At 45.4% G+C, this 13,180-nt stretch overlaps 1 protein-coding gene across 1 annotated transcript in view; it reads right to left on the bottom strand.

Moving 5' to 3' along the window:
* Positions 1–12,769, bottom strand: part of LOC139749883 (uncharacterized) — a 293,444-nt gene extending 280,675 nt beyond the window's left edge. The window contains 1 exon segment of the mRNA XM_071664262.1: positions 12,571–12,769. Within this exon segment, the coding sequence (XP_071520363.1) occupies positions 12,571–12,596 (26 nt within the window). The 5' untranslated portion in view covers positions 12,597–12,769.
* Between the last annotated feature and the right edge of the window lie 411 nt (positions 12,770–13,180).

The following is a 13,180-nucleotide window of genomic DNA, read 5'->3' as shown; positions in this document are numbered from 1 at the left end:
TCTCTTTCTTATATATATATATATATATATATATATATATATATATATGCTGGAAATGAGATTTTTGAGGACAATGTGTGGTGTGAGGTGGTTTGATCGAGTAAGTAACGTAAGGGTAAGAGAGATGTGTGGAAATAAAAAGAGCGTGGTTGAGAGAGCAGAAGAGGGTGTTTTGAAATGGTTTGGGCTCATGGAGAGAATGAGTGAGGAAAGATTGACCAAGAGGATATATGTGTCGGAGGTGGAGGGAACGAGGAGAAGTGGGAGACCAAATTGGAGGTGGAAAGATGGAGTGAAAAAGATTTTGTGTGATCGGGGCCTGAACATGCAGGAGGGTGAAAGGAGGGCGAGGAATAGAGTGAATTGGATCGATGTGGTATACCGGGGTTGACGTGCTGTCAGTGGATTGAATCAGGGCATGTGAAGCGTCTGGGGTAAACCATGGAAAGCTGTGTAGGTATGTATATTTTCGTGTGTGGACGTATGTATATATATGTGTATGGGGGTGGGTTGGGCCATTTCTTTCGTCTGTTTCCTTGCGCTACCTCGCAAACGCGGGAGACAAAAAAAAAAAAATATATATATATATATATATATATATATATATATATATATATATATATATATATATATATATATATATATATATATATATATATATCTTTCTTTTCTTCTTTCGTACTATTCGCCATTTCCCGCATTAGCGAGGTAGCGTTATCAACAGAGGACTGGGCCTTAGAGGGAATATCCTCACCTGGCCCCCTTCTCTGTTCCTTCTTTTGGAAAATTAAAAAAAAACGAGAGGGGGAGGATTTCCAGCCACCCGCTCCCTTCCCTTTTAGTCGCCTTCTACGACACGCAGGGAATACGTGGGAAGTATTCTTTCTCCCCTATCCCCAGGATAATATATATATATATATATATATATATATATATATATATATATATATATATATATATATATATATATATATATATATATATATATATATATAAACTGACCAACAGAATTTCAGGACAGAATCAAGAAATGTTTTCTCTCTCATGTGGGAGACGCTGTGGGCATATGATCCTAGAGACACGCCCATCATCTGTCGCGTCACACCCTCCCCACGCCCACCAGTCATCACCGGCCCCGCCCACACCACACCACCAACCCCCACCAGGGTGTACAAGTCTGCGGACACACGACACACGTTCCCACTACACCTCCACATCCGTTTTCTTCTTGCATGTGACGTGTGTGTGTGAGGCACTTATGTAGTTACCTTAACATCGTCACAGTCACACGTGGAACAGGGAGAGAGAGAGAGAGAGAGAGAGAGAGAGAGAGAGAGAGAGAGAGAGAGAGAGAGAGAGAGAGAGAGAGAAATATTGTAGTCAATGATATTCATCAAAGCCTCGTGTCCTTATGCATCATGCCCGCTGGTACACAGCCTTCAACAAGGTCTGGCCAACAAGACTGGGCGACACTACTGGAAGGTTCAGCATGTTTTTGATACTGGTGAAGAGTCTGCCAGAATGTTATGGAGTAGGCAGTAGCGGGCAGTAGACAGCAGCGGGGAGTAGACAGTAGCTTGCAGTATGCAGTAGGCAGTAGCGGGCAGTAGACAGCAGCGGGGAGTAGACAGCAGCGGGGAGTAGACAGTAGCTGGCAATATGCAGTAGGCAGTAGCGGGCAGTAGGCAGTAATGGGCAGTATGCAGGTGCGGGCAGTAGGCATTAGCGGGCAGTAGACAGCAGCGGGAAGTAGGCAGCAGTGGGCAGTAGGCAGTAGTGGGCAATAGGCAGTGGCGGGCAGTAGGGCAGTGGCGGGCAGTAGGCAGTAGTGGGCAGTAGACAGCAGCGGGCAGTAGACAGCACCGGGCAGTAAGCAGTAGTGGGCAGTAGGCAGTGACGGGCAGTAGACAGCATCGGGCAGACAGAAGCGGGCAGTAGACAGCATCGGGCAATAGACAGCAGCGGGAAGTAGACAGTAGCTGGCAGTATGCAGTAGCGGGCAGTAGGCAGTAGCGGGCAGTAGACATTAGCGGGCAGTATGCAGGTGCGGGCAGTAGGCAGTAGCGGGCAGTAGACAGCAGCGGGAAGTAGGCAGCAGTGGGCAGTAGGCAGTAGTGGGCAATAGGCAGTGGCGGTCAGTAGGCAGTGGCGGGCAGTAGGCAGTAGTGGGCAGTAGACAGCAGCGGGCAGTAAGCAGTAGTGGGCAGTAGGCAGTAGAGGGCAGTAGACAGAATCGGGCAGACAGAAGCGGGCAATAGACAGCATCGGGCAATAGACAGCAGCGGACAGTAGATAGTAGCGGGCAGTAGGCAGTAGACAATAGCGGGCAGTAGACAGCAGCGGGCAGTAGGCAGTAGCGGGCAGTAGACAATAGCGGGCGGTAAACAGTAACAGGCAGTAGACAGCAGCGGGCAGTACAGTAGCGAATAGCAGGCAGTAGGCAGTAAGCAATCGCGGGCAGTAGACAGTAGAGGGCAGTAGACAGCAGCGGGCAGTAGGCAGTAGGCAATAACGGGCAGTAGACAGTAGCGGGCAGTATGCAGTAGCAGGCAGTAGGCAGTAGCGGGCAGTAGACAGTAGCGGGCAGTAAACAACAGCGATCAGTAGGCAGTACACAGTAACGGGCAGTAGGCAGCAGACAGTAGAGGGCAGTAGAAAGCAGCGGGCAGAAGACTAACGGGCAGTAGACCAGCGGGCAGTAGACAGCAGCGGGCAGTAGACAGTAGCGGGCAGTATGCAGTAGCGGGCAGTAGACAGCAGCGGGCAGTAGACAGTATAACAGTGTGCGTCACTTGCAGTAGTATGGTTGTGAGCGGTGGTGTCATGTGTCAACACACATTATTACTTGTATTCACCAGGTAGTGGCCTTAGCTGCTGCTGCCAGCACTACCTCAGAGCCCGGCACGTGCCTCCCAGCACTACGTAGCGCCTCGTACCTTACCACAAGCGTCTCTACCTGACCATGATGATCGCTCCACTTACAGGTACTTATCTAAGTAGATATTGTCCAGCAAGACTGACACATTGTTATTGTGTTGCGCACTCAATGTTGTTCAACAAGGCCACACTTCGTTCATCCTTCTTACAAAGTTATTGTTCACAGGAACAACAACACAAGAGGAAGTAAAGAACAAGACGAAAAATTATTCTATTGGATCGAGCTAATCGACTGGTGACGGAGGCAGCGTTTGGCCTGGGGAAGGTGTTGTCAGCTGGGTAGGTGGGTTTCCCGATGGTAGAGGGAACGAAGGCCACAGCGGGTGCGTTACCCAGACGTACACCTTCATATATCATTAACGTGACTCATGTTTTGTTACAGAAGCCTGAACAAGAATGTAGCAGGCGGGAGAGATGCATTCACCAGACGTGTGAGTCTTGTGTGAGCTTCCTCACCTCTTCATGTGTGTCACACTAACATTCGGTGGAAAATGTGTCATCTATTATTATTATTATTATTATCATATATATATATATATATATATATATATATATATATATATATATATATATATATATATATATATATATATATATATATATACACACTATCACTTCCCCATTTGCCCCCGACGGTCCCATTTGTTCTCTTGGTTTCTCATACAGTTAACCTCCTTCCAAAACACATCTTTAACCTCTAAAGTTTTCAAAAACTAGCTCACTTCAACTCTTCTATGCCCTCTTTTTCAGCCCCTGCACCTTCCTCGTTTATATATCCTAATCATTTGCACTCCTTCCTATTAAGTAACGCCTATAAACCTTTTTTCTCTCTCTTTCATTAGGAACTGAACTACGTCATCTCACCACTCACTAAACCTTCTCACATGCCCACCTTGCACCTCCCGCATGCTACACATCTCTCCCACATGCCATCATTGCTTCCCTAAATGCACGCCAATCCTCACCCACTTCCTAGCTTCATTTACTTTCACCTTTGCCATTCTACACTCAAACTCTCCTGGCATCTCTTTACACAACCCTCTTTTCCAAGCTCACGTATTTTCACCACCACCTTTACACCCACATGGTGTCATCTTTCCCGAAAACCTCTACAAATCCTCAGCCTTGCCTCCACCAGACATCCCACCAGCTGCCACTCTCATCACATTCACATCCATGAGTCTCTCTTTTGCACGTCCATCAGTTAGTACGTAATCCAGTGATGCCCGCTGACCATCTTCCGTGTTCACTTATACTCTGTACGTCCCTCTCTGCAGACCAGGTATTCCCAGTCAACAGTCATTGATCAGCACACAACTGCCCAAGCTGTTCACCATGTCTATCTACATCACTAAATACCCTGTGCCCTGAAATTATACCCTCAACTCCCACATTATGCAATTTCTCAGGCAAACCAGCCATCATCAATACCCGATCTCTTGCATCAAATCACACACACACACACACACATACACACACACCCAAATCACTCGCCTCTTTTCCTGTCTTCTCTAAGTCCGGTACATAAGCAATAACGGAGTCTTTATAATAACATGTTTTAACGTTCAGTGTTGGGTATATTCTTAGACTGATAACTGATATATCACAATAATATAGCAATATGCATTTTATTTACAGTGTTGATGGGTTTGGTCATCACCAGACACGTCTGTCTCAAAGTGGACTGAAGATGATCCTCCTGATAACCCTGCCATTTCCACACTTCCACTCTCTTGATATGTGTGGTGCTATGTGGACGACAGTCTGCTGCAGGAGACTTCATCTCTGAAGTGAGACCAGTTACCCAGCCGGGGAGGTGTGTGTGTGTGTGTGTGTGTGTGTTTGTGTTCTCGTGGGGACACTACAGCACACAACACACGACACAGCCAGGAACGCTGTGATCTGCCGGGAATATAACCCCGTCACCCCAGCAGGCGATGACCTACATAATGTGCACTTGGTACATTCTTCAACGTACACTATGAGATGAGCCGCCATGTTATTCCCTCACAACACACTATATATATATATATATATATATATATATATATATATATATATATATATATATATATATATATATATATATATAAAGAATTATATTTAATCAAACAAATTATAGTATGTTCACTCTAAGATATTTCAGTTCACTCATATTGTACAGTGGAGGGCGCTCCGGGCCACCCCACATTGTCCACATGAGAGTGAGCCAGTTATTCATCAAGTGACTGTATCTACCGTCAAGTGACTGTATCCACCGTCAAGTGACTGTATCTACCGTCAAGTGACTGTATCTACCGTCAAGTGACTGTATCTACCGTCAAGTGACTGTATCCACCGTCAAGTGATTGTATCTACCGTCAAGTGACTATACCTGCTGCCAAGTGACTGTATCTACCGTCAAGTGACTGTATCGACCGTCAAGTGACTATATCTACGGTCAAGTGACTGTACCTACCGTCAAGTGACTATACCTGCTGTCAAGTGACTGTATCTACCGTCAAGTGACTGTATCGACCGTCAAGTGACTATATCTACGTTCAAGTGACTGTACCTACCGTCAAGTGACTATTCACCGTCAAGTGACTGTATCTACCGTCAAGTGACTGTATCGACCGTCAAGTGACTGTATCTACCGTCAAGTGACTGTATCTACCGTCAAGTGACTGTATCGACCGTCAAGTGACTATACCTACTGTCAAGTGACTATACCTACTGTCAAGTGACTGTATCTACCGTCATGTGTCCGTACCTACTGTCATATGACTGTATCTACCGTCAAGTGACTGTATCTACCGTCAAGTGACTGTACCTCCCGTCAAGTGACTGTATCGACCGTCAAGTGACTGCATACACCGTCAAGTGACTGTATCTACCGTCGAGTGACTGTATCCACCGTCAAGTGACTATCTACCGTCAAGTGACTATATCTACTGTCGTGACTACCGTCGTGACTGTATCTACCGTCAAGTGACTCTATCTATCGTCGTGACTGTACCTACCGTAGTGACTGTATCCACCGTCAAGTGACTGTAACCACCGTCAAGTTACTGTATCTACCATCAAGTGACTATCCACTGTCAAGTGACTATCTACCGTCAAGTGACTGTATCTACCATCAAGTTACTGTGCCTACCACAAAATGACTGTACCTACCGTCAAGTGAGTGTACTAACCGTCAAGTGACTGTATCCACCGTCAAGTGACTGTATCTACGGTCAAGTGACTGTATCCACCGTCAAGTGACTGTATCTACCATCGTGACTGTATCTACCGTTGACTGTAACCACTGTCAAGCGACTGTATCTACCGTCAAGTGACTGTATCTACCGTCAAGTGACTGTATCTACCGTCAAGTGACTGTATCCACCGTCAAGTGACTGTATCTACCATCGTGACTGTATCTACCGTTGACTGTAACCACTGTCAAGCGACTATATCTACCGCCAAGTGACTATCTACCGTCAAGTGACTGTATCTACCGTCAAGTGACTGTATCCACCGTCAAGTGACTGTATCTACCGTCAAGGAACTGTATCCACCGTCAAGTGACTGTATCCACCGTCACTCGACTGTATCTACTGTCAAGTGAATGTATCTACCGTCAAATGTCTGTATCTACGGTCAAGAGACTGTATCCATCGTTAAGTGACTTTATCTACCGTCAAGTGACTGTATCCACCGTCAATCGACTGTATCTACCGTCAAATGTCTGTATCTACCGTCAAGAGACTGTATCCACCGTCAAGTGACTGTATCTACCGCCAAGTGACTGTATCGACCCTTAAGTGTCTATATCAACCGTCAAGAGACTGTATCCACCGTCAAGTGATTGTATCTACCGTCAAGTGACTGTATCCAACGTCAAGTGACTGTATCTACCGTCAAGTGACTGTATCCAACGTCAAGTGACTGTATCTACCGTCAAGAGACTGTATCTACGGTCAAGTGACTGTATGTACCGTCAAGTGACGACTGTATCTTCGGTCAAGTGACTGTATGTACCGTCAAGTGACGACTGTATCTTCGGTCAAGTGGCTGTATCATATGTGAGTCAGTGTCGTCTGACAACACAGGAGGCCAAGTGTGTTCAGGAGAGGCGGTCGACCTGCAGACCCAACACCACCATATGGTGCACAACACACACAACTCCTCTCCCACAACCACTGTGGAAAATAATAGCCACCATCACCACCACCACCACCACCACCACTGATCTGACCTCAATGATGGAGACGATAGTGAACTCCAGGCGAGACAGAGCCGCTGTCTCTCACACGGAGAACATGGCTCTCCATACTGCACGTATAGAGGAGGAGTAAAGTGTTGTTTGTGCCACTTTATGACCGGCGTGTATTCGTGTATTTTATCATCAGTTCAAGAAGGCAAGATGCAACAACAAGACAAGAACGTTGGGTATGCAGGCGAGGATAATGAGTGTGCCAGCGAGGGCGGGCGGGCGGGCGGGCTGGCTGACGGCTTGAGCAGCACCCAGGCTATGTTGATGAGCTTGACAGTCACCTCGGCAGAGTAACTGTCCTGCCAGACACTCACTCCCGCCCCCGCGCACTCACACGTCCACCTCACATGCTGCTTAATGCCAACTTTACCCATGATTCCAAATACTCGATACTGATCATATCCCTCTTGATCCAGCCTAGCTGGGAACTTGCAAGTGTGTAATGTTACAAACTACAGCGGTGGAGTGTGAGGGTGGCAGCCAGGAGGTGTGCACGTGTGACCCTCCTCCTCTGTTATATACATCTTGCAAGACGATCCTGAGCAGGATATTATATTATAACGCTGACACTCTAGCCCAGGAGAAAGTCCTATAGTCCAGGAATAATATAATCATAAATATATTGACCACAATTATCAATAACATGGACAAATTGTAATGATCATATTGACAGAACTGAGTTAACCAACATAGCATCGCATACTTCCACACATCATCACATACTAAACAACATACTAAAACATTCACTAGATTACTTCGCAAATGTCCCAATTCTTAATAAACCAAAATGCATAGAAAATGGACTTTACAAATCTGATCTCCATGTCGTTTAAGTAAACATCCCACAGCAGTAGTTGACAGTAAAGTTATCCAGACACACACACTATGGTCTAAGGAACACAGCCACATTGGAGCCAAATATATCTGGAGGTATGGAAGACACTGCCCACTACAACAGGCACCACATGTGTCATCCACCTCTCGTGTCATCACTACGTGTACTGGGAGCCAACTTTACACCCGTCAGCCACTCACTCTTCAACAGCCTCTACTATTATACAAAATGTTTTTCACTGTGTTAACCACCATTGTTATAGTCTCATTCATTTCAACCCATTCACCCACCACTCACATCATGTTATGTACACAGGGCCGTCCTGTCCTTACATCTTTTGATAAGCTGTTTACAACCCACATCATCACACTGAGTTAAAATTCTCTAACGTTGTGATCAAGTCACCCCTCAATATTCTGTTTCACTGGTGGGCAAATCTAAAGACTTTAGCCTCTGCCCTGAATCCCTTCTTAATTCCGGTACCATCACTGCTGACCTCCTCTGAACTTTCTTTATCAGCTCTTTGTGCTTCCTCAGGTGCGGTCACCACATCTGAGAATAGTATTCTGGTTTTGGTCTTATATCTGCTGCATGTTTCCTTATCCATACACACGTGTGTGTGTGTGTGTGTGTGTGTAAGAGAGAGAGAGAGAGAGAGAGAGAGAGAGAGAGAGAGAGAGAGAGAGAGAGAGAGAGAGAGAGAATATATATATATATATATATATATATATATATATATATATATATATATATATATATATATATATACAAACATACATATAAACAACCACAGAACCTCAAAGTAACACAAACCAGAGTCATCGCCCCACACCTCCAGGCAACACTCACACAAGCACCACATTACCACAGTAAAAGTTTCATCTGAAATTATATGTTTGTGAGTGAAGGGAAGTTGTTGTGTGGCTCATTACTAGTCACGTCAAAATTCATCTCTATCTACACCAAACGTTGGGTATTGATCCCCAACACTGGGATACCATGCCATCATGGTGACCATGTCTACCCTACCATCCTTCATCCATCCTAGATAAGTGACTACATTTTTGCTGCGCTAAGCGAGCTACTGATGAGGTGGACGGATGCTCCAGTGAACACTGGTGGTGGGTGGCTGCCGTTCAGCAACTGTTGTCAGTGATGAAGTAACTGGCAGAAATACCATTGTGGAAAATATTAAACACATCTGTGTCAAATTCCGTGGCCATAAGCGGAATTTTCGTCCAGTTTTAAGCAATGTTACGTTCCAGCTTCAACCATATGTAGTGGAAAAATCACGAGAGAGAGCTATAGAGTGAAAGCCATATTGAGTTCTCTGTGTGCTGGGAAACATCTGGAGTAGGTTCCACGAGTGTCTGATACAGAGACGTCATGTTGTGATCAGTGGTCAAGCTTAAACTATGACGATGACGTACAAGCTATAATGATCAGTCTTCAGCTGTTCACGTCCCGGGTTCGGTTACAAACTTACTTCCCAGCATACTACCGTCTGCGGCTTCTGGTATAACGCCCTCTACCATCAGTGTTATCCATGCACAGAAGAGAACTGGTTGCAAGACTGATCCCTGCAGCACACCACTTGATATAACTCATCATGCTGATCAACCAGTGGTCGCTGCTCTTTGATACTGACCTCAACTAACTTTCTAACCAGCAACTTACAACCTCGACTATACCAAGTGACAACCTATGCTGGTACTCTAAGTGACGGGACTTTATCAAAGAACCATCTGAAAGCCTAAACAAATGACATCATCCTCTTCACTTTCATTATATTTGTGGATTGCATCAAGGAAGAAATCAATCATCTTTGTTATACATGAACAGCTGCCTCACAAACTTTGATGAGAGTCGTTAGTCGATGATGAGTCTCTGAACGACTCTCATCTTGTCTCACATCACAGGTTGAACACGTTTACCGTCTGTGGACGTCAAGTTCACTGGCGAGAGCTTCTCATGAGGACTTACTTCCTTATGTTGATACCAAGTGACTTACTGACAATATAAGTTGAGAGTTTCATCCTCTCGATTTTCGCTGCTTTCATCATGATCCAATACAACTTATCATGCTTGCTGTTCCCTTCACTTCCTACCCATATAATAACAATAGTATATCCTGAATATGTTTAGCAGTATACTGTAAAATGTCTCCTGCCCTAGCAATAGTAAATACAGAGGAAAAAAAGTATCTATCCTCGTTATCAAGATGTATTAAGCAATGTACTCCACGAACACAGTGATCTGTCATGTATTCCAGTTCCCTTTCTTAATACCAATACAGATGGTGTAGCTGTTACCGTTGCAGCCGGGACGCCTTTACCGCCTGCTTAAGAGGTGAGGTCACTAAGTTCGAACCCTGGTCGAGGCAGCTGGTCCACAGTCAACCTAACTGTCCATCCTCCCCTGGCGGTTGGTTTATACAATGGGTAGCTGGCTAAGCTTATGATATATATATATATATATATATATATATATATATATATATATATATATATATATATATATATATATATATCCTAGCCTAACCCAAGCTATGTACCTATCTTATCGGCCATCCTTACGTAAGGATGAACAGCTGCGTTGACTGTGAACGAATTGCCTTAACCAGGGTTCAAACCTATGTGAACTCAACTCCAAACGGCCCGTGAATGCGTCATGGTCAGTGTTAGTTAAGGCATTCAGTTTCCACCGCCGTCCGTTTGAGACCTGGGCACAGCAGTCGGCCTACAGACTTTCCTAGGTGTTCATCTTCCCATTGGGGCTGGTCGATACATGGGCAGCTGCTTTAGGCTGGTGTGTGTGTGTGTGTGTGTGTGTGTGTGTGTGTGACCATACACTGCTATAAAGACATGGTGCATAAACAATGTGAAAAGACGGGGCAACATGAGTGCAAATCCTCTCTCCGTGACATACATAATCACATCGTCGTAACATACATAATCCAAACTGACGTTTACGTTAACCTTACGACACATCTTATAATAATAAGGTTAAGGAGCGGAGACAAACACCACGTTCACTCTACAACACAGTGATATTGGTATTATCAAAAATACGAAACCCGAACATGGTAATGGTTGTTTGTTGATGTATCGACGTGGGACCGCGGCCGGAGCCTAGCCAAAATATGTATCTGCTCGCTACTTAACACCACCAACATTTTGCACTTAATATGATAATGGATATTTTAACTTTGTGTTACTCAGTTCTTTTCCTCTCTCTCTCTCTCTCTCTCTCTCTCTCTCTCTCTCTCTCTCTCTCTCTCTCTCTCTATCCATTCTAAATACCCTTAACGAATCCTGTGGTGACATCCAGCTCTAAATAATGACGAGGTTTACAAATGTTCTTATTCAGTTGTGGTAACTTTTAGCTCGAGCCAGCAACCATACCTAACCTAGCACAAGCTTGCAACCTGATCTACCCTAACCTAGAACGAACCTGCAACCTTCCCTAACCTAACCTAGCACGAATCTGCAACCTACCCTAACCTAGCACGAACCTGCAACCTTCCCTAACCTAACCCAGCACGAACTTGCAACCTTCCCTAACCTAACCTAGCACGAACCTGCAACCTTCCCTAACCTAACCTAGCACGAACTTGCAACCTTCCCTAACCTAACCTAGCACGAACTTGCAACCTTCCCAAACCTAACCTAGCACGAATCTGCAACCTTCCCTAACCTAGCACGAACCTGCAACCTTTCCTAACCAAACCTAGCACGAACTTGCAACCTTCCCTACCCTAACCTAGCACGAACCTGCAACCTAACCTAACCTAGCACGAACTTGCAACCTTCCCTAACCTAACCTAGCACGAACCTGCAATCTTCCCTAACCTAACCTAGCACGAACTTGCAACCTTCCCTAACCTAACCTAGCACGAACCTGCAATCTTCCCTAGCACGAACTCGCAACCTTCCCTAACCTAACCTAGCACGAACTTGCAACCTTCCCTACCCTAACCTAGCACGAGCTTTCAATCTTACCTAACCTAACTTAGAACGAGGGTACAACCTAACCTAACTTAGACCGAGGTTGCAACCTTACCTAATTTATCCTATACAAAGCCTAGCCCGTCTGACGTTCCCTCACTACAGTTGTGTGTGGTCGTTGGCATGTATGTAACCCGACCTCTATTTACTTATATACTTCAAGTAATATTGCTGTACTACAAATCTTGACAAAGCATTCATTCCAACAGCACAGTTAACAAACTTGACGAGGCTCCATAAACTTTAACGAAAAGTGAGAAAAATTATGCATTCAGCAAAATAGAAATATATATTTTCCTTCTTTCGCTGACAATCAATTTATGTACCTTGGTATAAACAACAATAAGCATCCATCGGGAAACTTGAAGCTTTTATTCTTTTTTTTTCAGAGAGACAGAGACCCAACACAATTACTCAGTAATGATATAACTCCACACAGGTCCGAGAAGGAATCAAATAATTGATCCACAGGTACACGCAGTCTGAACCATGTGGCTGGAACATGACCATAATTCAGCATGTTAAGAGAACGAGGGTAGTTAGTAACCTACCTTCCAATCAGAGTCGTTAGCCACATGATTATGGTCTTGTCATGCTCAAGCTCCGTCAGCCCTTATATGGTGTCCACCAGCAGGCCGCCCTCCTGCCAAGGGTGAGCACAGCGCAGCGGTGAGGGAGGTCGTGTGAGCGTACGTACCCACCTTACTGCACAGCAGAACGCGCGACACTGATCACTCACCCCACGCGACTGAGACCCACTCACCAGCACTACCCTCGCACGCCCCCTCCTAACTCACGCCTACCTACCCACCCACCTACCTACCCAGGCTCACTGCCTACTGTCCTGCTGCCGGTGCCCCTCCTGACGCTGCGCTAAACTGCCACAGTTAAACACTGGTGACCCCTGGCTCGGTCTGCTGTGGTACCGGCCTCCTTCCTATGTGCGGTATATCCGTCGATCAGTGTGTTGGGTGACGATTCCGTACTGTGTACATGTTAGTTTATCGTTCATCTGAAGCCTTGTGGCTACTCACCCTCCTCCAAGATCCACCCTCCCTCCCTCCCGCGGTGTAAACCATTTACAGGACCGACACTTAATACTCTCCACGGTCCTCGACAACATCGCTCACGTCAGATTCCTTTTATGAAATAACATGTATG

This window comes from Panulirus ornatus, chromosome 8 (assembly GCF_036320965.1).
Source record: "Panulirus ornatus isolate Po-2019 chromosome 8, ASM3632096v1, whole genome shotgun sequence".
In the NCBI taxonomy this organism is placed as follows: domain Eukaryota; kingdom Metazoa; phylum Arthropoda; class Malacostraca; order Decapoda; family Palinuridae; genus Panulirus; species Panulirus ornatus.
Note: the sequence above shows the minus strand (reverse complement) of the source record. Positions and strands in the feature narration are given on the sequence as shown.